Genomic DNA, 26,859 nt, shown 5'->3' with positions numbered 1-26,859 from the left:
ATTCTCAAAAGCAGCCGGTAAACTCCCTTCCAAGTCCTGTTGTGCCCACCGCCCTGCTCTGTGGAGATAGGATACAGGGTGGGAGAGGGGGCACCTTGACATCAGCACCCCTCTTCTCCCTCCCCTGCCCTGCTCAGGCAGCAGGAGGCTCCTGGGGGTAGAGGGAGGGCAGCTCCAAGGCAAAGGACAGGACGTGCACAGCAGTAGGGGAGGGACAGCTGAAGTGCCGACACTTGATAGTCTCTTGGCCAAATCAGTAAGGATCACCTGTCAGAGGCTCCAAGATCTACCAGTAGATCCCAATTTAAGATTGGGTACAAGCAGGGCCAGACTGAGCCATTCAGGCACCCTGGGCAGACAGTTTAAATGCTCCGCGGGGCATCCATGACCCCGCCCTGCTCAGTGCATGGGGAGGGCCTGCGCAGCCCTGCGCCTACCCAGCGCATGGGGGAGGGCGCATGCGCAGCCCTGCGCCCACCCAGCGTGTGGCGGAGGACGCGCGGAGCTGGCGGCAGCAGGACACACGTGCCTGGCCTGGCCTGGCCTGGCCTGGCCCGGCCTGGCCCGGCCCGGCTTGGCTACTGCCGCTGGCACACAGCCCAGGGCAGGTCGAGCCTGGCCGTGCAGGGCCCCGCAGCCATGGGAGGAAGGGCGCTGCTGGACAGCACTGTGGGGGTTAATGCTGCTCCTGCCCTGGGCTGCTGCTGTAGGGTGGCCGCTGGGAGCTGCTGCAGCCCACGATCTGGGAGCGGGCGCGTGGCGCATGATGGCAGCTATAAGGGGCACTGAGCGCCTCTTAAAGCTGCCATCAGGTGCCCCCCATAGGTTGGTGCCCCGGGCAGCTGCCCAGCTAACCCATGCCTTAATCCGGCTCTGGGTACAAGTGTCTGTTTCAAAAAACTTCGTGAATGTTTTCCTGTACAGTCAAAAAACTTTTTCAGCAATATATTATCAGTGAGTTTTACCAAAGAAAAGAGTAGTTCTTTTCACCAGATTGCCTGAAAGCTGAGGCTAACACAACTGAAGTGAGTAGGAAGGAGTTTGGCCATTTATTCAGTTGGAGTTGGTATTGATCTTTAGTGAGCAAATGCTCTTTTCCTTACATACCTCTAATGTCCTACCATTCTCCTTCAGAAGGAGTTGGGACTCCGTAACAAGATTTCATGTTTGTTTAGAATATTATGTATCAGAATAACATTTATTAAAACTTTCTTTTTATCCTGTTTAAGGGTCGTGTGATAGAAAATATTTCCAAAAGATGTGGTGGGTTCCTGAGACAGCTTAGCTTGAGAGGATGTCTTGGTGTTGGAGACTCTGCTTTGAAGTAAGTAATCTATTCACAACTTCTTTGTACAAGTCTTAATGTGATTCCACACAGTGTGAATTCCAGTAAGGGTAAAGAATAATTAATGTTTTCATGAAATGAATTAAGTACTGAGAATAGTGGGAGATCATTTTTTAATTTTTCTCTGCTATTACTAGTTTTGAATATTTTAAATGCTTGACAGCAGAACATATTTTTGCAAACTAGTGGTTTGCACCTGAAAAAAGTTTTCTAGAGTAAGCATTCATCTAATTATGGTGAACATGTTATTTCATTCCTTTTCATGAGTATATTTTAAAAGATAAAAATATATTTCTCAATAGAAACCTTGTTTTTCAATGGCTAAGCCATATATAGAACCAATCACATTTTCCTTCAACACAGAAAAATGTTGGCAAGAAATAATACATTCTTTTTCAAAATAAAAAGCCCATATTAGTAACAAAAGTACTTTATAAAGAGGAGATGGAGAAAAGCAAGAAACAGTTAATTTTCTTGTTTCTAGTGGAACATACTCTGCTTGGTAAAACAATCAACATTTCCTATTTAAAATGAAAAATTATGCTGGGGAACCAATACAAATATAAAACTTACAGCAGCAACAGTTTTTAAGGAAAAATGCATGGTTTATACAAGGAAAGCTTTTTTTCCCCCCACAGAGTGAAAAGAAAAGGAAAAAGTTAATTAAACCCAACCAGCACTAATAATCTCTGTGAAGTTATCTGGTACAACAGTTTTAAAAACAGAATAATTTAATAATTTAATAAAATATCCTCAAAATTTATGTGGTGTGTGGGTTTTTTTTTTGTCAGAAGCTCTTGTCCCAGAATAACTTACCTTATGTCAGTTATCTGCAATGTAACTTTGACATCTTAAGCTATGTCTAGACTACACTGAAGTTTCGAAATAGGATATGCAAATTCCCCCTTTTTTGAAAAGCAGTTCTTCCTTAAAAAATGATGTTTACGTGGCTTTTTGAAAAGGGGAGAGGGGACATTGGTGAAAAAACCGAGTCCTGACTACTTTCACTTTCAAAAGCTCTGCTTTCAAAAGTGAGATCAAAACTCTTTCAAAACTTCAGCGTAGTCTAGATGATCCCATAGTGTAATTACATTTAGATGAGCATGGAGACCAATAGCTGAGTGAGATGGACCATAATTTCATTTAAGGGTGTTTAAATAACCTTTCTGAGTCTTCAAATCCTGAGGTTGGCTTTGTGGTTTTTTTTCAAATGTTGGGATTTATTGAGAGGAACAGTCCTTACTGTCAACACCCCTTTCCTGTTATGAACACTAACAGGCTACGTCTACACTGGCATGATTTTGTGCAAATACTTTTAACACAAGAGTTTTTGCATTAAAGTATTTGTGCAAGAGAGCGTCTACACTGACATGTGCCTTTGCGCAAGAGATGTGCTTTTGCGCAAAAGCATCCATGCCAGTGTAGACGCTCTCTTGCACAAGAAAGCTCCGATGGCCATTTTAGCCATCGGGCTTTCTTGTGTAAGAAATTAATGTTGCCTGTCTACAGTAGCCTCTTGTGCAAGAACAGTTGCGTAAGAGGGCGTATCCCTGAGCGGGAGCGTCTGAGTATTTGTGCAAGAAGCGCTGATTTCCTACATTAGAACATCAGTGTTCTTGCACAAGTACTCGCAGCCAGTGCAATTGCTTTTGCGCAAAATCTTGCCAATGTAGACACAGCCACAGTATTTACATTTGTAACTGTTCATTTGTGATTCAGATTACAGGCAGGGGCTGAAAAGATGCATGAGGTTATACAGATACATTAGTTAAAACAGGTACACAGAATATTCATAAGCTCATACAAGTAAATGATGCAAACAGGAAATGACCGAGCACTATATGGCATGACTTACATACTGGTGGCCCATATATGCTAGTGCTTCCACAGTGATTACCGTTGGTGGAACTGCACTGGTGACCGCAAACTGGTAGGAAAAGGCTGTACAGGTGGGACCTCGCTGGTCCAGCACCCTTGGGACTTGACCATTTCCAAAGGAGAGAGTTTGCTGGACTGGGAAGGTTGGCTCTTTTTTGAGGCTCCCTGCTCCTGGGCCACTGGACACCCAGCTCTTTGGCCAGTCTTGGGGCTGCTGGAGCTCCACTGCCCCAAGGCTATGAGACCAGGCAGCCCTAGGGCTGCTGGAGCTCTGGGGCTCGTGACCCCAAAGTTCAACCTGGCACCAGGACTCTGCTGCCCCAAAAGCGGTTCAACATGCAGTTTATATACACTCCAAGTGTGGGCGAGATGATGCTGTTGGAGAAAACACAGTAAATAGCAAGTGACCTAAGCTTGAGAGAAATAATTAGAAAGATTGCTTTAATTTTCAGATAATTAATCAGAAATGTCTTTTTGTTTAATGGCCTTTTGGAGCTGTAGTGTGTTCAGATCTACTTTCCTCGTCCCTTTTGTTTTACCATGATTGTGTTAAAAATAATTTCCAGTCACCAAAAGAGGTGTCAGATGTATAAATATTGCTTGGTTGAGGTACCTGTATCAGAAAATTGACACATGGTTTTTGTCAATGGACACAGTTTTCCCAATAGGTTCACTATTTCTACAGCTTATTGCAGACGGGAGAAAACACTGAGGGAGGGTGCGTCTAGACTGGTAAGATTTTGCGCAAAAGCAGATGCTTTTGCGCAAAAACTTGCTAGCTGTCTACACTGGCCGCTTGAATTTGCGCAAGAACACTGGTGTTCTAATGTAAGAATTCAGTGCTTCTTGCGCTAATACTTGGACGCTCCCGCTCAAGGATAAGCCCTCTTGCGCAAGAATACTTTAACTTTTTACTTTTACTTTTTACTTGCGCAAGAGGGCCAGTGTAGACAGGCAACTTAATTTTTGGTGTAAGAAAGCCTGATGGCTAAAATGGCCATCGGAGCTTTCTTGCGCAAAAGCGCGTCTATACTGGGCACGGATACTTTTGCGCAAAAGCACTTTTTGCGCAAAAGCATCCGTGCCAATCTAGATGCTCTTTTGCGGAAATACTTTTAACGGAAAAACTTTTCTGTTAAAAGTATTTCTGCAAAATCATGCCAGTCTAAACGCAGCCACAGAGTAATGTACAGATGTGCCATTTGTTCATAGTTGTAATTTTCCCTCCAATAAATAGTTGAACTTTGGAATAGCCATTTTGAAGATTCAAGTGAAAACTATCAAGCATATAATGCCAAGCTATTTTTTCTCTCCCCTCATGCCTTTGTTTACAATCTGCACTAGAGAGCCAGCAACTTGTTACCATCTGAGTGTGTAGTCACATCTGTTAACCAAGGCAAAACTCCAGGCAAAGCTGTTTGTGTATGTTTGCCTCCAGCTGTGCCCATAATATTAATAAAGTTTGAGGAAACCTGGATATAAAAACACTGTTCTGAAATGCTGTGCAGCTGCAAGTTTTCTTTTCATCTGTGCAGCCTGATATTTATGTATTCAGGTAATTAGGGTAAGGTTATATACAGGTTTTTAACATGATAATGATAATAATCATCTTTACAATTCAGATCCAGCTGATGGCAGTACTTCATTCAATTGCTGATACTAAAAGTCATGATGATCAAAGTACAGGCCTAGGAGGCCTCCATGGGTAGTCCAGTAGCTATAGGGGATACTATAGCCTGCTGGGAATTTTCACTTCCCTTTGACTTAGGAAGGATTGGCCCTTCATGTGGTTAATTTGGGGATTCAGTTATATGATAGAAAAATGAGTGATCCTCTTCCCAGTGGCTTAACTAGAGTCAGATATCCAAATGTGTGTGGTTTGCTCTCTTCTACTCATGGGAATGTTTTCAGTTAATAGGTGTAAAGCAGAACAGATCTAGTGAACAACAGAAGTAGATTTCTCCCTAAAATCAAATTTGAGGGAAAATGATGAGCACTACATTAGTTTTTCAGTTTAACAGAGGAAGAAACTTACAAAATAACTTTGTCAAAAGAAAGAAGCAGCCTCAGTGACAATTGTGTTTGAAGTTTACTTTGTAATCACATTTCAAGGTTGTTGGCTATTTCTGTGTTAGATGTAGAGGTGGTTGATAGGAGAGTGCGCTCTAGTGGTGGAATTATAACTTGCTTCCTAAAAAATGTCATTGACCTAACTCTTTATTGCTGTTTTAGGACGTTTGCACAGAACTGTAGAAACATTGAACAATTAAACCTAAATGGATGTACAAAAATTACTGACAGGTAAGCGAAAGGCTTTTTCATTATGATAGTGAAATTTGAAAAAAAGAAGTGGTTTGAAAATATTTTTAGTGTGTCTGCTGTTTTGCAGCACGTGTTATAGCCTCAGCAAATTTTGTTCCAAGCTGAAACATCTGGATCTGACATCCTGTGTATCTATTACAAACAGTTCTTTGAAAGGTTTAAGGTAAGAATATTTATTCATCTTAAAAGAGTATTTTGAAGAACTATTTTCAAAATCACAAAATTCTAAATGTTTTGAAACTTATTGCTGTGTATCAGCCTCATATATATGCTATACCTAGCATTTCTAAGGATGTAAATGTATAGTGTTTCTGTGTGGTATTTTCCCTTGGCTTTTGTGTAAAGCACTGGCATAGCTATATATCATGAATTTGTAACAGCATGTTTCAGGTGGGTTTTTCACTGTTATCAATGTTCCAAGGTTGGATTTGACTTTATGCATGTTTTTAATTCTCCCAGTGAGGGTTGCAGAAATCTGGAACATTTGAATCTTTCCTGGTGTGATCAGATTACGAAGGATGGTATTGAAGCACTGGTGAAAGGGTGCAGTGGACTAAAAGCACTGTTTCTTAGAGGTTGCACACAGGTACATAACTACTTGGGTGTCAAGATGGTCCTTTAGGGAGTACATTTTATACTTTGATGTTTTGAAAACCTCCCTGAATTTAGATTGTGATTTTGTTAGAGTCTTTTTGTTTTTTAACACTATAAAGTTTGTACATTTATGGCAATGCTTTTAATTCTTTCCTTACCAATTTATTTTTATTCATTAATACAGTTGGAAGATGAAGCACTGAAACACATTCAAAATCACTGTCATGAGCTTGGAATCCTGAACTTGCAGTCATGCACAGTATGTATTTTAAACTTTGAAAGAGTACCTTCTACTTTTATAGTACCTTTTAACTAAGGAGCTCAAAGCATTTTTCAGACATTGATGAATTCAAGTGTTATGCTTTTGAATAGATGGGACACCACATTTCTACAAGTCACAGAATATTTCAGTCACAGGATGGATGAAACAGCTGAGTGGAACATGGCCAGTATGGTCCAGAGGCCATAAATCAGCTGAATATTTCCACAGATGAATGCAGATTTGGAGCCTTTGGCTTTATTATTTTTTAGTTGTAGATAGCTTTAGCTTTTAACTAGTATCTGGAATCCGTGAACAACCATGGACTGTGGACAACCAAAGTAATCCTGCAGTCTTACTGATGTTATCCCTGTTTCCTAGGCCCTTAAGCCAGAGTCTGTCATCTGTGATCTGTTTTTAATTTTAAGTTCTTTGGGCAGAGACCATATTTGAGAGGTGCCAAGCACATTCTTGTGTGCTGGATATTTTTAAAAAATAAGTTCCTAGTAACAGTACAGCTACTAGATTATGCCAGGAAAGTCTTTGATAGCAGGAGAAAAAAACATATATTCTCAACATAATATGGAGTGATTTACTTGTTCATCTACCTATGACTGGAAATTGCTGCTGTTCATCTACTTTAGTGCATACTATGCTGCACTGAAAATATATTTGTTTTATGGTATCATTTTATGTCTGATTTTTTTTTTTTTACTCCAATACAACTCTGTGAACAAGGGGGAGGGGGAAAGGAATTTGGCTTGAAGTTTCTTATATTTACTTTCAGAGAAGACGACAAATTTAAAAAAAAAGAATGAGAGCGCAGAAAAGTTGTCAGCTGTTTACTGCAAAAGCATATCACAAAAACTACTTGGTCTGAGACCTTCAAATCTGTTTTTATTCATTAGTCCTCTATGAGTACTGCAGCATAGGACCATTTCTATTAAGCTTTGATGGAAAATTGTAGATTTATTAGATGCCAAAGTCTTGAACACCTTAGAGCACTGCAGACATTACAGGCTATATCAGAAGTTCTTGCAGAAGTTAAAAACATTGTGAATGCAGAGCTTGTGCCTTCAATGACATGAATGTCTAGGGTGGGATGGTGAGGCAATTTCCCTTACAATCCTCACTTTTTTCAATCTCTAGCTTTCTTAAAAAATAAAAACAATGTATCCTTTTCTTGAAGATTTGCATGCTTATTTTCTTTAAAGGTCCAGGGTGGAAATGATGTGTTTGGCCTTTTTTAATTGCCATACGAAGAAGGCTTTTAATTTTTTTTCAAGTTGTTTTTCTCTTTTATTTTAGCCTTAGAAGTCTGATTTTTTGCTGGAGGACATCTGGGAAGTCTCATGGATGTTTATTTTGAACTCTAACATCTTAACTGAAGGGATAAGGGTATAGAAGGTCTTTCTTGTAGCGAAAATGTTAGTTACGTAAGGAGGTGGTTACTACAAACAAAACCTGGGAAGTCCCTCTCAATTGCTCAGCTGCTAAACATTCAGTGTCTAAATTTTTGTGACATCACCAATATTTCTTCGGCCTATACTGGATCTGAATTCAAACTGAAAAATAATTCAGTATTCGTTGGCAATCTGACTTAAAAAATGAGACCCTCATAATTGATTTTATTTGTCTTCTGTTGGCATTAATTCATAGGACTTTTTTATTTTAAAAAGATTTGGTGACTAATTTGAATATTTGAACTTCCAGAGTTCTACAGAAAATGTAGATTCTGCTACTGCTTGCTGCTTGAAGAGTTGCTATAACCTTTCTAATCCAAGTGGTATGCTTCAAACAGTTTAAAAGCTTTGTATTCAAAACCCCAGAATAAATAAAATCCATAAAACTAAGGTTTGATTTGGAGGAATATGCATTCACTAAAAATGTTTAGAAGCTTTACGGCATAGTTTCTAAGCTACATAAATTGAATAACTTTTGTTCAAGTAGCAGAATACATCTGCAGTGTTTGTTAAACTCAGTAAGACAAATATTCTGATTCAAGGAATTGAGAAGCTTCACAAAACAATGGGACAAATCCAGGGATGTGGCTAACCTAAACAGAGCACCAGTTTGGGGACCTTACCTGGTCTTGCTTGTGTACCTCTGTGCAGGCTGGTCCTGCTGCAACTGAGAGACCAGTCTGAAAGCCGTGTTAACTTACATAAGTTACAACAGCCACAGGGATCCCCAAAGCATTGAAGATACAACATAGTGCACTGATATTCCATGCCTGCTCATCTTATTACTAGTGAGTACAAATTGTAGAAGAGCCCCTATGTCAATGGTGGGCAACCTGTGGCCCGAGGGTCACATGCAGGGTTCTGTGTGTGGCCCACGAGACATTTTGGTTACCATTGATCATGTGCAGGGTTGCCAGATTCTGCTGGCTTCTGTCCATAGAGGTTTTTTCTACCAATATTTCTAAAGTGACACGTGCATTTTAAATAAAGGGCAAGTGAAAAGAGGTGTATGCTGATTGTACTCAGTAGTGGCTATGAGAGCCTTGTGTTCTCTCTGCATCCAATCAAAGCATGGCTGTGGTTCAGTTGGCACATCCAGCAAGTTCTAGATACTAAGGTGACCAGAAATTGAAACTGAGTTGACAAAAAACAAACAAACGTGTATATGTATATATTCATATAAATAAATGATCATGATATTAGTTGTCTTATAAGACTTAACAAAAGCAACCATAACATTAAAAACATCAATATTTGTTGCTTTTTTAAGAAATTAAAAATCTTGATCCATTTTTTTTATCAGTTTCGCGTTCAGTCCATTCATGGTCTTTTATTATATTGTTAATTCTTCGTACTTCGTTGAACAATAAATTGTCATTTATTGTGATGCTAAATTTTTCTTTAACGAATAAAATTGCTTCAGGGATTTTATTCCATTGAATTTTTTCATTCAGCAGAATCCAATCAAACATGTAAACTGGTTCGTCATGCTTAGTCCAGTTTTCTAGATATTCAAGAGCATTTTTATAAAAGCTCATCGCCTCCCTCGTAAATTCTTTCTTCATTCCAGGATTGCTCTCTTGTAATTTGTTTAAATTAATAATTACAACCAATGGAAGGAAGTTGGACTCAAGACATGATTGAAGTTGCTCTTTTAATTGTTTAATATGCAATCCCACTTCTGTAGAAGTTATATGCTTTTTTTTCAATATTTTTTATAACTGACTGGAACAAAGTTGCTTGATTGTGAACAAAATACAGAGTTACTTCAGCAGATTCATTCTTAAAGTTTTTCAAGATCAGTGGACATTTTTCCAAACTTAGAAAATATGATTTTAAAGGCTCAACAATTGCAGCACTCGTTCAATAGCTGGCATTAAAGCTAACTATTTTGTTTTTGAATATTCCAACAGTTCTTTATATTCAACTGAGGCTTCTTTGCAAAAAGTCTTTAATGATGTAACTCTTACAATGAATCGTTCAAAATATAAATAAATTTGAGGTATCACAACTTCAACATCGATGGACATTAAACTTGATGCTGTATTGATGGCATTAGACACAATATGGGCATTGCAACCGAATCCAATAATCGTTTTCCCAAGTAAATGCATAATTTTCTTATGAACATTTTTATTGCCTTTGCGATTTATACCGCCAAAATTAGTATTTGTGTTATCGGCACACATCGCAATAACTTTATCATTCAAATTATGATTATCCACTAATTTTTTGATATGATTGGATATTATTTCAGATGTCTCTCCATCAGTTGCTTCCAAATTCAGAACTTTGATTTGAATACCATTTTCAAAACTGAAGTAACGAACTAACACCAGATACAAATTTGTATGTTTGTGGTTTGAAGAATCCGAAAGAAGTGTAACAAATTTAGCTTCATCTAAATCTTTCTTCAAATTCTCTTGTGTGTAAGTTTGAAAAACGTTGCGAATAATAATAGCCTCTCCTTTAGTTCTGGCACAATGGAATTTTTTATTATAAAGTACTCTATTCAGTTTTGACGTACAGTCCATGCTCCAAAAACTTTGATTGTGCAACACAGTGTGGTATGCAGTCAGCTGCTAAATTCTTTTAGTCTTCTCCAAATGATGAGAAGTCTGACTTTCTGGGACATTGATGCGGTGTTAAAGAATTTTGGTGTTTGATGAAACATGCTTTGTTATGCTGGATTGGCCACCTACTGCCACGCTGAATTCCACCAAACAGACAGTACGCTTCACTAATGAATCATCTCGTTTCATCCATAATTCTGATGAAAGGAAATTCCTTTTTTATATTCTCGTTGAAATGGCATTTTCTTTTCTTCGACATTTTTAGAGTTAATTGTGTCAACTAAAAAAATCACATTGACATTAAATTAAAATGACTCAAAATAAATAACGTTTCATAAATACCCTCTGTGTACTTTTAACAGGGGTTCAATTGCAGTATAATGATACTTTAAAAAACAGCGGGATATATTTTTTTTGGCAAAGTAGGACAAGAAGGACAATTTTTTTCAAAGGAGGACAAAAGGAGGACACAATTATTAGGGAGGACAAGCCCCTCAAAAGGAGGACTGTCCTCAAAGGAGGATGTCCGGTCATCTTATAGATATGCATGTCCAGTTAGCAAAACTACCCTATCCTAGGAGACAGTTTTGGTTGTGATAATCTTGTGGCCCCTTGAAATGAAGAAAGGCCATTCATGCAGTCCACTCACTAGGTTAGGTTGCCTATCGCTGCCTTATGTTGATTCTGTGTGACTGGAAGATTATCTCTACAATGGGATAGATAATTCTTCATAAGTTGGTTGTCAGTTTTGAGGCCATGCAGGAATGGTGATTTTGCACTGCTTTGAAAAATCTGTCCTATTAGCTTATTGCTATGAAACATGTTCTCAGAGGCTGTAGTTGCAGTCTCTTGCCTATGAGGTTCACTGGCTATCACTATGGAGCTTTCTAAACTGAGAAGTGTGATCTGTCTCTAGGAAGCTTTGCAAGTTCATTTTTGTGATCCTTAGAAGTAGCATGGCATTGACATGGTAGGAAAGTGAACTGTGTTTGCCCATGGAGACTATCATTATTCTTTATATTCAAAAGGTATTGCATTCAGAATGTATACAGTTATGTAGATTGCAAACATCTTTATGTGAACCATGGAAATTAATTTTACTCTTTAGTGAAAAGGATGTAGGTGCTGTGAAATCTTGGATAATTTCAAAGAGGGGATTTTTTCTACAAGCTAATTTAGAGTTCCATCCTTCTCCAGTGATCACTGAGTCAAGTTCAGTGATCACTGAGTCAAGTTCAGTAATCTGCTCACTACTGTCACAAGAGTATCATTCTTAAAAAATAAGAGAAATTCTAGATAGTTGATTCCAAGTAAAATAATAGGAGCCATTCAGTGCACAAATTTAAGATATACATTCTTGTTACACCACCAGGTGGTAAAGAACCACTATTAGGTCTAAAATGGTTCAGTATGTCTGTCAAATTAAAATGATTCCAGGTGAAAACTCTAAAATCTATTCTTTTCTCTGTGGATCCATGAGGATTTACATCAGGTGTACCTGTTTTTTAATCTGCTAACATTCTAGAGCAGGGCTACTCAACTTTGGAAGCTCCCGGGGCCACAGTGATACTCGTAGCACATGCCAAGGGCCGCACCTTAAGTGTGCTTGCATATATATGTAAATATATATGCAAATAGCTTCTTTCACACTGATGGGCATAAATACGAAGGCAAGACTACAACACACAGGCCCCATTTAAGTCTGTTCTGCAAATATTAATAAAATGCAATACCGGAGGCCCCCGACTTGTGACCTGATTGGTTCCGAGGGGAAGGGTTGCAAGTTGGGGACGTTGTAACTTGAACCCTTATTTATGATAGACGCCGTGCACCATCGTAAATGTGAGCCAAGGACGTAAGTCGGGGGTCTTCAGCCCCTTCTGCGCTTACAAAAATAGTTCTAAGTGCAGGGGGTTGGAACTTGGGCGGTCACAAGTCAGGGGCCTCCTGTCTTCACCTGATGTCCACCCGTATGACAGCACTTTTAATGAGCAACGGCAGTGCAGGAATTTAACTACTAAAATGCATATCAACAGAAAACCATTATTGACTTCTTTTTTGATAGTTCTCTCAGAGTGGCTAAATCAGAACGGCATAATGAAAAATGATCTCAGAAGTCAGGGAAATGAGAGGTCTGGGTTGTTTTCCTGGTCTGCTGCAGGCTTCCTGGGTAATTTGGGGCAAATCTCTGTATTTTAATGTACTTCTGTAAACTGGGGATAAGGAATAGTTGCTGACCTGTAATTCTGTTTCTTTGAAGATGCCATACAATAGGATTCCCACTTTTAGGTCTTGCACCCAGAATGCTCTTAGTTTTTGGCAGTCTGTGGCACTGGGCATGAACGCCTCCTTCATCTTTCATTCTAACTGCTAGTCTCTTAACTCCTAGACATTTCATTTAATCCCTACATTTGTGGGAAGGAAGAGCTCCCCTAAAAATGCAAACTGTATGTTGTAAAGTAAAATATTTACCACTTGAAACCATGCCACGGATGGGAGAGAACCAGCTTCACGTTGCTTTAGAAAGCATCTCAAATATACCAAAAAGATGTGAATGAGCAAGAATCCTATGTGATGGTTGTCTCAAAGAAGCAGAGTTATCATGTGGTGTGTGATTTCCCTCAGACATTTTGCGGATGAAAATAGACAACATAAACACTGTTGATCTGATGTCATTCTGCATGGCTCAGTTTTTTCCTAAACAAATTACTTGATATCAGGATAAATTTCAACCTTTTTTATTTGTTTCAGCAAATTTCAGATGAAGGCATTGTAAAAATTTGTAGAGGATGCCACAGACTGCAGTCATTATGTGTTTCTGGTTGTAGCAACCTCACAGATGCTTCTCTCACGGCACTTGGTCTAAACTGTCCGAGATTGAAGTGAGTATGTCAAAGTTTTTGTTTTCATCATTGGCCTGATTCTGGGAGATTGTTTCTCCTATGAAATTCTGAGCACCTTCAACTACCATTAATTTCCATCAGAGTTAAGGGTGTTCGGCATGAGGGCAAAAACCCAGCTCCTATATATCATGTGAAAGGAGGAAAAAGAATTTGTCATAGCTACTTACTGACTATATTATTTCATAGAGACATACAAAGGCTCTTCAGCTACTTTCTACAAGCTGATGCTCTATTCTGAGAGGCACCACATTTTATGGTTCTGTATCTTCTTTTATCTTACAAAAAGTACTGTAAATCCTATCTGAAGTAGGTGATGTTTTAAGTGTGTTTTTCCATTAGTATACAATACTTTCCAGTGTTCGTAAACTTAAATCGATGATGGGCTAAATTGTCATCTACACCCAATATCTGATGGGCACACCTGAGGTAAGGTGGCTCAAAACAAAACTAGTTGTAACACCCTTATATTCTGACTTTTTCTTTCCCGGTGCTGGCGTACTTAGAACAGCCTTGAGGTCCAGTATGCCAGCCAAGAGTAGCTACATTATAGTAGCACTTAGGCTTCACCTCTCCCTTCTTCAGACTCTGATGCCCTTATACTGAGGGTTGTAGTGGGAATAGCATAGGTGTTGGCCATGCTTGCTGGTGACTCTCCCACAATGGAGCAGCTCTAGAGATCTTTTTGCTTTTGGCACCTTTTACACCACCAGAGAGAGTCTGGAACAAGAAAAAGAATGTGGTTCAGTATATCTGAAATACGTAAATTGACAATGCAGAAGTACACATTAGTTGCTAATATTTTATATTATAGTGTTAGTAGCTGCAGTTTGCCTGCTACATGAATCAAAATAATTTTATTTTTTAACTCTTAATAGTAAGGAAACTTTCTTTAAAGGTTCAGAGGGGTATCCGAGTTAGTCCGTACAGGATAAACTTAAAAAACAACAAATAGTATGGTAGCACTTTAAGCTAAATTTTTTTTAGTCTTTAAAGTGCTACCATACTATTTGTTGTTTAAGTTTTTCTCTAAAGGGTTAAGGATTCACAATAGCTTCCCATCCTTGGGTTACTTAAAGTGATATATGGTATTAAGAGTGATCTCAAGCCTTGCGGATTTTGTGAGAATTTTCTTTAAAGCCTTATGAATGCTACCAAGAAAGAGGATTATACATGTACATATAACCCAGCTTTAATCCTTTTTTTCTGTTGTGTCAGTGAAAAAAACTGGTTTGATTGCCAGCCTGAGATGCTTCTGTCTATTTTTATGTTGTGTTCTTTGTTTGATAGTTATATTTTTTAAAAGTTCCTGCTGCTACTGCCATTGACCTAAGGGTAGTTCAGAAGTGATGGAAAAATGGCAAAGTCACAGTCTGTGACAGATCAGTATGGTACTTTAGACAATAACTTCAGAAGGGGGGATCAATTTGTTAGACATGCTTACCACTTAGTAACATTAAATACCTAAATTGCTAACTGCTAGATTTAACTGGCCAAATATGTGATACAGTGATAGGTTTCATACATTTTCATTGTTGAGAGATGCAAAGAGGGCTTCAAAAGAAGCACCTTAGAGAACAGTCCTGTTGCAGATTATGTAATTTTTGTGCCTTTCACTTCTGTGTTAGATATGGTGCCTTTTTCAGGGAATCTGACATGTTGACTTGTCTATTTAAAATGCTAATTAAGGATTTAAATCAGTATAAACATGTACCCATGCCAGAAAGGTTTTGCAGCTGGTGCCATAGTTACCACGTCTTATTGCTCAAATCAGCCTAGTGTGGCCAGATAGACTGATCATGAGTGGGAGATTGGCCTTTGTTGGATGAGTCCAGTGATCCTTTGTTGGTGCAGAATGAACCCCAAGTCTCCTGGCTGTCACCCATCTTTATACTAGTTGTCTGTCATGTAAGTCTATGGATTTTGCTGTCAGTTGGGATTTGTTAATTATAAATTTGCCATTCTCACAGTTATGTTCCATCAATGATGTTTGGATCCTTAATCACAAACTAGGTTCTGGATGTTTACTCAGTTGCTCCTTACCTTATACTTTATTCTTAGTTTGGAGGGATGTTTTTACACTCCAGGGTCATCAATTTGCACTCCTTGGATCATCAAGGCAAGGCGATACTGGCACCTGTTTCCTTTGTTCTTCTGTAATTAGGCTCATCTGCTACTAACATACTATCTCTTCTTAGCTGCACACACGTACTTCATTCATACAAACTATAACTATACATTTTTCTACTAAGCAATTTTAGAAGAAACAGCACAGGGGCTGTTAAACAATTTTCTAATGAGCAGGCCTTTAACAGAACATCATGATTTTGAAACAAATTCATTTCGTATCACTACTTTAGCTTATAAAACAACTTACTACTAACTTAATAAATCCAAAACAACTTAATAGATCAAGGCAGCTTTGTCAGGGCCTGGGTTCCTTGGCTAACAATACTATCTGCTAGCAAGATAGGTATTTCCAGATACCTGATACCCAGCTAAAGTACCAGCAAAAGGTGAAAGTCTCATATGCAGTGGAAAGGAATGGTTCTTCGAGTGGCCCCGTGGGTGCTCCACTCTAGGTGTTGGGTCCATCCCAGTGCCGCTGGTCGGAAGATTTCAGAGCAATATTTGGCCAGTCTGCGCATGCCCCCTGCAGTGCTCGGCTTTTGCGCCTTTGATCACGAGCGCAGACCGGCCCCCCCGCCAGTTCCTCTCAACTGTCCTAGGTTGTTGGCGGAGCTTTGCGATCTCCTCAGATGCAGAGCAAATCCTGTCAGAAAGAATTGTAAAATAGTTAGTCTTTGTTCAGTAGTTAGTTTCCTGTTAGTTAGTTAGTTAGTTAGTTTGGGGGGGGGAGGAAGGAGGAAAGATGTTGTTTTAGTCAATTTCTGCCAGTGCCGCAGTTTGCCTAGTCAATTTTATCATGCCTGGGACACCAGGATTCAAACGGTGTTCCCAGTGCAAAGAGGCTATGCCAGCCTTAGACGGTCACGCAGTCTGTGTCCGTTGTTTGGGGGAGTCCCATGTGCCCCAAAAATGCACTCATTGCTTGAAATTAACCCCGCGGGCGCACAGGGACAGGGATCTCCGGCTCAAGCTTCTTCTCTGCGACAAGGCTCTTCAGCCTGTACAAACTTCACAGGAGCAAATAACTGCTCCAAAGAGAAGGGCGCTATCACCAGGAGTGCCTAAAACCAGGAGGCAAGAAGTCACAGACAGCATTGATGAAAAGCAAGAGACCAGGGGGGCATCCTGAAATCCCTTAAGGAAAATATATAGATCAGTCAACTTTGTATCAAAGAATTATAACAAATTATACTTGGATGCTAGTTTCTCGTGTACAAAATTGGTATTGTAAAATTACATAATTTACAAATCTATAGTGTTCATGTAAAATTACCAAGCATATTCCACCATATACCGTATATACTCGAGTATAAGCCGAGTTTTTCAGCACAGTTATTGTGCTGAAAAATGCCCCCCTCGGCTTATACTCGAGTCAGCATCTCGAGAACTGAGGCGGGCGGGCTCAGCGCGTCTCTGCCGCTGGCCGGGTCTAGCCGGGTCTAGCCCCGGAAGTCGGGGCGAAAGCTGCTCCGGTGCCCCTGGTCTGCTGGAGACCGTCTCCAGCAGACCAGGGGCACCGGGCGGGTTCCCGCGCTTCTGAGGCTTTGCCAGAGCAAAGCCTCAGAGGCACGGGACCCCCCCGCGGCTGCGGCTTCAGTCCGGGAGCCTGTGGTCTGCTGGGGACGGTCCCCAGCAGACCACAGGCACCCAGATTGAAGCGGCAGCAGCGGCGGTTCCCCGCGCCTCTGAGGCTTTGCTCTGGCAAAGCCTCAGAGGCGCGGGACCCCCCCGCGGCTGCGGCTTCAGTCCGGGAGCCTGTGGTCTGCTGGGGACTCCCAGACCACAGGCTCCCGGACTGAAGCCGCAGCCGCGGGGGGGTCCCGCGCCTCTGAGGCTTTGCCAGAGCAAAGCCTCAGAGGCGCGGGGAACCGCCGCTGCTGCCGCTTCAATCTGGGTGCCTGTGGTCTGCTGGGGACCGTCCCCAGCAGACCACAGGCTCCCGGACTGAAGCCGCAGCCGCGGGGGGTCCCGCGCCTCTGAGGCTTTGCTCTGGCAAAGCCTCAGAAGCGCGGGAACCCGCCCGGTGCCCCTGGTCTGCTGGAGACGGTCTCCAGCAGACCAGGGGCACCGGAGCAGCTTTCGCCCCGACTTCCGGGGCTAGACCCGGTATCTATCTTCATTTTTTACATTTACCAGTAGCTGCCTCATTTCCTACCCTAGGCTTATACTCGAGTCAATACTTTTTCCCAGTTTTTTTGGGGTAATATTAGGTGCCTCGGCTTATATTCGGGTCGACTTATACTCGAGTATATACGGTACATATTTAACCTGATTGGTAAGAAAAATACCAGTTTTTGTTAATTTAGAAAGCTTTTCCTCAAGTCAGTGTACCTATCTGATCTAAATTTGCCAACTTCTTATCAGTCATATGAAATAGCTGTGGACACTTATGCAAATAGCTATGAATGCATATGCTTGCTCTTGCTTCAGTCACAAGTCTTTTCAAACTGATGCATCACACTCCTTGGAGGGCTAAACCCATTGCCACTAGTTAGGATAAATCTGAATTATTTTTTCTAATTGTGAGAAAAATATAGGTACTTTGAAATAATTCCTGGCTCATTTTCTAAGGCAAAGAAAGAGGCCTAATATATGTATTAGTCCCACACTCCTCCTTTTAAGAGAGAGACAACTCACAAGAAAAATGTAAGGAAGCATCTAAAAGATGCACCAGAAAATGCACTGTTAGCTAAGCCAGCTTGATTTACTATTTTGTAGCTTGTTAGTTTCACCCAGTGCCACCAGGGGACAGTTTCAGCCATTTCTCATACACTAGGGTAACAAGATATCACCAAGGAAAATGAATCTGACAAAATGATCCCCACAGATCCATCTCTTATCCAAGATAAGGCTAATGCAAATTGCCATAGACTGAGCTTCAAAGCTATGTACTAAAATATACCATATTAAACATTTCATATTGGGAAATCAACCGGAGATATAATTCCCCACTTCTTTGTGCTTCCTAAATGGCACATCTTTTGAAGAACCAGAAAATCTACAGAAATCTTTTAACCCCTTTCCCAAAGTTGGTTCACGTGGTCTAGCCACTGGCACATTTAGAGGCAGGCCTTATAGGAATATTTGTGCTCTAGAGATTAGTCTGACAATCCCAGGTGCTGTTCTCTGCAGAAGTACCATTTGTTAGCATTCCGTTCTCCCCAGTCATGACTGATCAGATGTTGTAAATTCAAAGCTCCACCTTATCAGCTGGTGCCATATGACTTCCTGCCCAATCCAGTGGTCAATGATGTCTAGCTAGTTTCCTTTCTTTCTACATAATGGTTCAGAGTTCCATTCACCAACTGCTCCATATTTGGTGATTACCCGATCAATTATCTCTTTCCCCCCTTTCCTAAGGGTGCCTTTTATGAGGGGTTGGAGACAGTAGTCTCCTGAGTTTGAACCCCCGGGATTTCATACGTGGGGTCTGCTGAAAGCTACATGCCCCAACTCCGGAGGCAGTTCTTAAATGCGCAGTAGAGTTTGAGCTGCTCCCAGTTTTGCTTTTGGGGCAGGGAGTTTGTTCTAAAAAGAGGAAGGCAGGGTGATTAAGAACAACAAAAGATGGGGCATTCAGGCAACTGAAAGATCATTAGGTCATTGTGAAAACATTGCTAGGTACTCCACTTAAAAGATATGGGAGAAAATAGCTGGCACGAGTGTTGTGCTGCTGGGATTTGTATTTGGATCACTGTGTTCAAAAAAGAGCTGAATAGATTCATGGAGGTTAGGTCCATCAATGGCTATTAGCCGGGATGGGTAGGAATGGTGTCCCTAGCTTGTTTGTCGGGAAATGAGTGACAGGGGAGAGATCACATGATGATTACCTGTTGTGTTTCTTCCCTCTGGGGCATCTGTCCATAGTATCCTGTCCTCAGACAGTGGTCAAAGCTAGATGGACCTTTGGTCTAACCCAGTATGGCCATTCTTATGTGTTAAACTTACAAATGTTCTTGAAAAAGGGGTGAACAGGGACTAATTCAAAGCTGACTACAAAGGGACTTCACAAAATTGGGTGATTGGGCAACACAAAGGCAGATGGAATTTAGTGTTGATAAATGCAAAGCAGTGCACATGGGAAAATATAATCCTAACTATAGATACAAAATAGTTACCACCACTCAAGAAAGAGATCTTGGAATCATTGTGGATAGTTCCCTGAAAATATCTGTTCAATGTGCAATTGCAGTGTAAAAACGAAAAAGCTAACAGAATATTGGGAATCATTGGAAAAGGAATAGATAATAAGTCAAAATACCATATTGCTGCTACATAAAGTCATCGTATGCCCACATCTTGAATACTGTGTGCAGATCTGGTCACCCGATCTAAAAAATAAATATTGTATTTGGAAAAGGTACAGAAAGGGCAATAGAAATTATTAGCGATAAGGAACAGCTTCCATCTGAGGAGAGATTAACAAGACTGGGACTTTTCAGCTTGGAAAAGAAATGACTAAAGCATGGGGGGATATATTAGAGGTTTAGAAAATCATGAGCAATGTGGAAAAATAGAATAAGGAAATGTTACTTACTCTTTCACTAACATAACACAAGAGGCTGACCCAATTAAATGTATAGGCAGCAGATTTAAAACAAACAGAATACATTTTTTCACCATTAACTTGTGGAACTCTTTGCCAGGAGATTGTGGAAAAGCCCAAACTATAACAGGGTTCCAATAAGAACAAAATAAGTTCAAGGAAGATGGGTCCATCAATGGCTACTAGCCAGAACGGGCAGGGATGGTGTCCCTAACTTCTGTTTGCCAGAGGCTGGGAATGGGTGACTGGGGATGGATCATGATGATTGCCTCTCTTGCTTATTCCTTCTGAAGCACTTGGCATTGACCACTGTTGGAAGACAGGATACTAGACTAGAAGGACCTGTGGTCTGACCCAGAATGGCCATTCTGATGTTCTTACATAGAGCTGAACTGTATCCTGCCCCCTTGCTGTAATCCACTAGACCCACTCCCCTTCCAGAGCTGAGAGAGCACCTAGGAGTCCTGATGGGGTGGGTTTCTCTCCACAGAGTCAGTAAGTAATAAAGTAAGACTATACATTAAAATTTTAAGGGTAACTAGTATTCCTTAAGTGACTTGCCACAAGATGTTAGAATATCAGTGTTAGAGCTGAGTGTGTCTAATATGTATTTAATTTTCTTTCTTTTATATAGGAATTAGATACAGGGCTCCTGTCAGCTAACTGCCAAGTTGTCTGCCAAAAAAAGTAGAGTTTTCCAATACCTTGGTAGCCCCTGGATAGAGATGATGTGGAGGGGTAGGGGGAGGAGGGCGGATGGGGTTGGTTCCTCCCCTCCCCATTTGGAGCTTGGCTTGTACTGAGCATGCTCAGTAACACTGCTGAAGCTTCTGTCCTCAATCTGTCCTCCCATCATCACATGCACAGGTCAGCCCCCCCTACCAAAATCTGAAATGGCACCCCTGCCCTTTCCCTTAGCTAAGTGCTGATATTCAATTTTTTGTATTTCCCTATCTTCTTTTAAAGAAAATGTTGGTACTTTGTCTAGGCTCAGTTGGTTTGCTGACACGTCCACACACTATAGTCTTCCATAGTACCTTTGTCTTGGCTCATCCCAGGTGACAATGCAGGTTGTTATTAGTGGGTTTTTTCTTCCAGTTTAGATTGTTTTAACAGGAATGGATAAACTCCATACTGGCTTCCAGAGGTGCCTCAACAGAGAAGTGCCTGCCATCAGTGAATGTATCAGGTGTTTGTATTGTCTGAGGGATGATCATGATTTGGATGTGGCATGGGATCTGCTCCAGCTTATTACTTTGAGCCATCAGATCCTATGACAAATGCTTTGGTCTCCTTCTGTGTTCCCCAGGTATCTGAAATCAGTTTGGTCTGTCAAGTCTGATAGAAGGAATCCTTGAGTGGAGCAGAGCTGAATGAGACTGCATATAAGACTGGTACATCAAAGCAGAGCTTTGATGAGCTGTGTGGGGGGGACGAGTGGTGTTTCGCTCCTATTTTGGAGACTGAGGCATTGAAACATCTTGGAAGCAGATATAGAGGCATATATCTAGATGGGACAATAAATCCCTGTGATGCCTGTGCACCAGGATGTCCAGGATCTCAGCTCACTCCAACGCCTTTGCAATTAATCTAGTTGCTGGGACTACCTCAAGAGGCTGGGAACAAAAATGTATGATGTGATTGAACTCAGATCATGACTGCAAGTACATTGCATCTTCTTCATACTCTTAGCACCATTTCTCTCTCTCTCCTGTAGGAAGGAGTGATGAACCCAATGAATCAGAAAGGTGCTCCTCTCTCTTGAGGAGAAGGGGATCTGAACAGTTCAAGTATTGCCATTTCTGTGATACTTCTAGTGGAAAATAGCCTATGTACTTAATAGAGTAAAATCAACATTCAGTGATCCGCACTTTAGCAGGGGGCAGGGGGAAGAACAGGTTGTGTTTCCTGTTCAGCTGCATATGACAGTGGCAGGTGTAGTCATATAGTGATCTCTCTCTCTCACACTTAGACATTTCATAGAACACCAGAACTGGAAGGGACCTTGAGAGGTCATCAAGTCCACTCCTCTACCCTCATGGCAGGACCAAGTACTGTCTAGATCATAGACATTAATGGCTATTAACAACCTATGATGAGCCTGCTCAAGATCACAGAATGTGAGGCTTACCAAGCCTTGGCTGCCCATGGATGTTCAATACAGTCCTATTGAGAGAACAGGGCTTCTGTCGTGCAAAGGGTATTTACTCACTGGGCAGACTTGGGAAAGAGATGACATTCTGATGCATTTCTGAATAGTGCTTTATGGTTAGCACTTTGAAACACATGGATACTTAAACCTGGCCTGTGTAAGGATTATTTAGCATGTTGTCAGTGAAGACCTGGATTAATTGTAAATGTGCGCTGACACATAAGTAAAAATAGGCAGCCTTCAGTCAGAGCTCTACTCTGACAAGGCACTAATGGCAGCTCACTGTACTGTGCTATTAGGCAAGGTGTCAGGAGTGAATTAATTTACTCTACAGTATGGTATTTTCAAGTTGAGTTACAACTCTTTCCTCCCCTCTCTTCTGGTCTTGTGTAGCTTGGAATCTCTTCTCATGTCTGTCCTGGGTTTTCTTCTTCAGGTTTCCTTAGCAGAGATACCTCTCTTTCCCTCTGTAGTCTTGCAACAAGTATAACTATACTAAGGATGCTTACCTTGGAAGAAAGAGAAAATTACTTACCTGTAATTTTTAGTTTCCTAAAAATAATGTCTTTTGGTTCTTCACCAAAGGTTCAGCTTCACTATCTAGGTTTTGGGCCACGTAAGATGGCTACTCACCTGTATCTCCCTCCAAAAATAGTCACTATGTATAGAAATAAACAGATAATGTCAGCTAGTGTCTGGAAGTAATTTTACTAGGCAGCCACATCAAATCTCATGCAAATTAGAAAAACAAGTCAACATGGGAACTTCAGTCACTCATCTTTATCAGTGCAATGTCTTATGTTCAGTAAGCCCCAATCTTGTTGCCCAACCTAGTCTGCATAACGGGCCCCTAAATGAATGACACAATAGGACAGCTGTTAGCTCACCTCTCCCCATCCTGTGTCTAGATCCAGGGACTACTAATCTAAAGGTAGAATCACCATTCCTTTTCTTTCTCATCTACTGCTGCCTGTGCACTAGTGTTTAGTGCTTTTTGAACAGATGCATAGTGAATAAGTTGTGTTTCTGGTTTTTTTAAAGCATATCCCGTCACTGTGTATGTTTTCATTTTATGGACCATTAGAGAAGAGATTTGTTGTGCTGATGAGAGGCAGAGGTCACCCACAAAGCTACAGAAGAAGAGGTTCTTCAAGATGTGTGGTTCTTATTTAGATTCCAAACATGGGTGTGCATGTGTGCCATGTGTTGAACCCGGATCAGTTTTTGTAGCAGTGTGCATTGACTTGCATGTGCACTGTCCACATGCTCACATCTGAGGCTATAAGCGGCCATGAAGTCATTGTTGCTCCAGTATCCCTCTTAACTGTAAGCAAAGTAGTCCATAACCGAGAGTATGGGAAGAGGGGGAGGACTGGAAGCCTAATAGGGACCTCATATCTCGAAGAACCTCTGGCTATCATAAGTAACCTCTTCTAATTCTTCGAGTGATGGTCCATATGTGGATTCCAAACATGACTGATTAGCAAGCAGTGCTCAGCGTGTAGGTAGATGTGAGGTCTCACAAGAAGTGACAGTCTGTAAGATGTCTGCCGCAGTTACTGAGGTAATGGCACAGCAAGTGGTAAAGATGTGGTCACCCAGTAAATGTCTCATGTGGTAAGCTGATGTATCTGCATCCACCCACATGAAGTGACCAAGATGACAGGGGTATGAGAGAAAGAGTGTAGTATTCAGAAATGCAGTGGGAGATGCTCTGTGAGGAGAGGGCTTTACCCTGTACTGTTCAGTACTGGCAGCGAAGTGCCTTGGCAAAACACAAGGGGCACGGGTGTGTTTGAGGTAAATGGTTAGAGCCTGGAGCATGTTGAGAGAATGTAACATTTTGAGGGAAGAGGGGCGGGGTAGAAGATAGGAAAATGGATACTTTGTTTGAGGTGTACTATATCACATTTATCCAATGGATGAAGACATCTCTTTCTTCTTTGTCCATAAACAGAGATACTTGATTTATTCCTACCTCTCAGATTGCTGATTTAGTTTTCCCTCTTAATTTAGCCACAGATATAATTTCTCTTTTGTCTCTACACTATAAACAACTATGTACACTGGAAAAACAGAGAATTTTAGCAATTTGTCTGTCAAACCTAGAGGAAGTGGGAGAGTTTGTGCTCTTTGTTACTCTGTGGGTATGTCTACACAGCAAAGTTATTTCGAAATAACAGTCATTATTTCAAAATAACTTTCCTAGCATCTACACAAGCCAACTGCTATTTTGAAATTAATTCAAAATAGCAGAGGGCTTATTTTGAAATTGGTGCTATTCCTCGTGGAATGAGGTTTACCAATTTCAAAATTGCTATTTCAAAATAAGCGCTGTGTAGATGCTTATTTTGTAATACGGGGCCTCCAGCCCTTCCGAGGGTACCCTGCTGGCCGCTCTGGCCACAAAGTAACTTCTGTTCTGACCTGATGCCCTGCCGGAACCACTTCTGGCTGGCTTTAAATGCGATTCAGTGTCCAATCAGTGTGGACGTGCTGTTTTGAAATAGCAAAATGCTATTTCTAAATGCATTTTGTGTGTAGACACGTTATTTCGAATTAACTATTTCAAAATTAGATATTTCGAAATAACATGGTAGTATAGACGTACCCTGTGACATTCTTTCCTGGTTAGTTTTATTGCTCACTACCATCTGCTTAGTGTAAACTTGAACAAGGAAAGAGCAGAAATACTACAATGAAAATCATATGTACTGGTGTTGTGTTTATCAGTTTCCTTTTTTCCTCTATTTTAATTTACTCACCTCTCCTAAGGGATTGCTTTTCAGTTGATGAGGTTTTTTTCCAATATATTTCTGTATTTGTTTCCATAAGGTTCATTCAGGCAGGGCTGGCTTTATGTTTTGCCTTTGACAGCTTTTTGTCAGAGGATGTTGTGAGGCCCAAGACTATAACAGGATTTAAAAAAAAAGCTAGATCAATTCATAAGGGATAGGTCCATCAGTTGCTGTTAGCTGGGATGGGCAGGGATGGTGTCCCTACCCTGTGTTTGTCAGAAGCTGAGAATGGGTAACGGGGGATGGATCACTGTTCTGTTAATTTGTCCGAGACACTGCCAAAGACAGGATATTGGGCTAAATGGACCTTTGGTCTGACCCAGTATGTTCTTAAGTTCTTGTCTCCTTGATTCTTGATACCTGAAGCCAAAATGCTTAATGTAAGGACTTGACATTATATAGAACATGGGGGCACATTACAATGGTTTGACCTGCACTCTAAATTCCACATGTATACTTTTTCTGTACTTTCCCCCAACATACAAATTCCACTTCTGTTTAATGCATTTATTTCTTCATGCATCGAGAATAAGATAGCCAGTGAAAGTAGTATTTCTCAAAACACAGTTTTGATTATTATAATAGGTGTATGAACATAAGCTTTCGTGGGCTGAAGCCCACGAAAGCTTATGTCCTAATAAATTTGTAGTCTTTAAGGCACCACAGGACTACTTGTTGTTTTTGCTGAAACAAAGTAACACAGCTACTCCTCAAAAATAGGTGTATGCGTAGGCCTAGAAGGACCAGAATTCACTCTATTTTTTTCTGTACGTATATACATAGGTATAATTCTTAATTGTATATAATTTAATTTTGCTATGTACCCTGAACATCTTTCTGATTAGCTGAATCAAAAATCTGTCCTACCTTTTTTAAAAATTACAAACACTATGAAAATGGACTTAAGAATTCATCTCTAAATCAGTTATATTTTGCAAACATATAGCCAATAGATTTAAGTAAAAGAAAAAAAAAACCTTTCCATTACTGTATCAGTAATATTTTTATGATTAAAAAAATTATTTTTTTCAGGATTTTGGAAGCTGCAAGATGTTCCCACCTGACGGATGCAGGTTTTACACTTCTTGCACGGGTAAGGATTATTTTACATATATACAGTTTACCTAATGGGTGAGGCTTGCTGGTTAAACATTCACATCCCTATCTCAAAGTGTTTTAGCGTGCTGTAGAAGAACCCAACCAGCTTTGGCTGATTTCCTGGGTCACGGTCCCATCAATGACATTGGCAAAGCTGTATCTTGATCATCTGCTCATTTGTTCATTGTTCATTATGTGCTTTCCAAGGTCTCCATGTACAATGTTAAGTTTGGAAGAGTGGTGCACTCCTTGTTTAGGTCAACTGCAGAGTCCAATACCCTCCTCCCTCAGACTCCTTTGAGTCACTTAAAGTGAAAGGGACATGTGGAAGCATGCAAAAAAGAAAAGTTCCATACTTGTTCAGGAACTATTGTTCTTTGAGATGTGGTGCACATATTCATTCCACAACCCTCCCTCTTTCTCTTTTGCATCAGAGGCACAACATATACTGGCTTCCAGCATGAAGGAATTTAGAGAAAAGTTGGGGCATTATATACTTTCAGCTAGCAACACAATTGTACAGAGATCACTTGTCTTGCCCCAACAGGTCATGCCTAAAATGGTATGGACATGTGCAATATATCTTAAAGAACAAGAGGTGCTGAACAAATATGTAATATTTTTTATAAAGGCAAAAGCCTGCATAGATATATAAAACAGTGTAATAATTAAATGTTCTTTCTCCCTTTGTCTTTATCTCAGTATTAATGGTTATTCTGTTAGGACCACCCATTAAAATTGAAGATCAGATTGTCACCTCTCTTCTTGTCTGTTTTTTTTGTTTTGTTTCTATTTTATTTG

At 40.5% G+C, this 26,859-nt stretch overlaps 1 protein-coding gene and 1 long non-coding RNA gene across 9 annotated transcripts in view; one reads left to right on the top strand and one right to left on the bottom strand.

The window, feature by feature from the left end:
- The window catches only part of FBXL2 (F-box and leucine rich repeat protein 2), a 108,732-nt gene that overhangs the window by 41,439 nt on the left and 40,434 nt on the right, over positions 1-26,859 (top strand). For 5 of the 8 annotated variants that reach the window (XR_012901888.2, XR_012901889.2, XR_012901890.2 and 2 more), the window contains exons 5-11: positions 1,230-1,324; positions 5,456-5,524; positions 5,613-5,708; positions 6,005-6,131; positions 6,324-6,398; positions 13,186-13,316; positions 25,993-26,053. Coding sequence is in view for 5 of the 8 variants with exons in the window: in XM_075921837.2 (XP_075777952.2) it covers positions 1,230-1,324; positions 5,456-5,524; positions 5,613-5,708; positions 6,005-6,131; positions 6,324-6,398; positions 13,186-13,316; positions 25,993-26,053 (654 nt within the window). In the remaining 3 variants the exon portion in view is untranslated. Of the gene's footprint in view, positions 1-1,229; positions 1,325-5,455; positions 5,525-5,593; positions 5,709-6,004; positions 6,132-6,323; positions 6,399-13,185; positions 13,317-25,992; positions 26,054-26,859 lie in introns of those variants that run through there. The other 3 variants (XM_089776575.1, XM_089776576.1, XM_075921840.2) reach the window with 2 other exon arrangements.
- LOC149525378 (uncharacterized) lies at positions 13,157-26,061 on the bottom strand. Its single transcript, XR_016348933.1, has 3 exons — positions 19,726-26,061; positions 15,378-16,107; positions 13,157-14,054 (listed from the first exon to the last, which is right to left on the bottom strand). It is a non-coding gene; the product is annotated as an uncharacterized LOC149525378 (long non-coding RNA).

The sequence above is a fragment of the Pelodiscus sinensis genome, chromosome 2 (assembly GCF_052426305.1).
Source record: "Pelodiscus sinensis isolate ZL-2025 chromosome 2, ASM5242630v1, whole genome shotgun sequence".
Classification (NCBI taxonomy): Eukaryota; Metazoa; Chordata; order Testudines; family Trionychidae; genus Pelodiscus; species Pelodiscus sinensis.
This window is presented reverse-complemented; position numbering and strand designations above follow the sequence as displayed.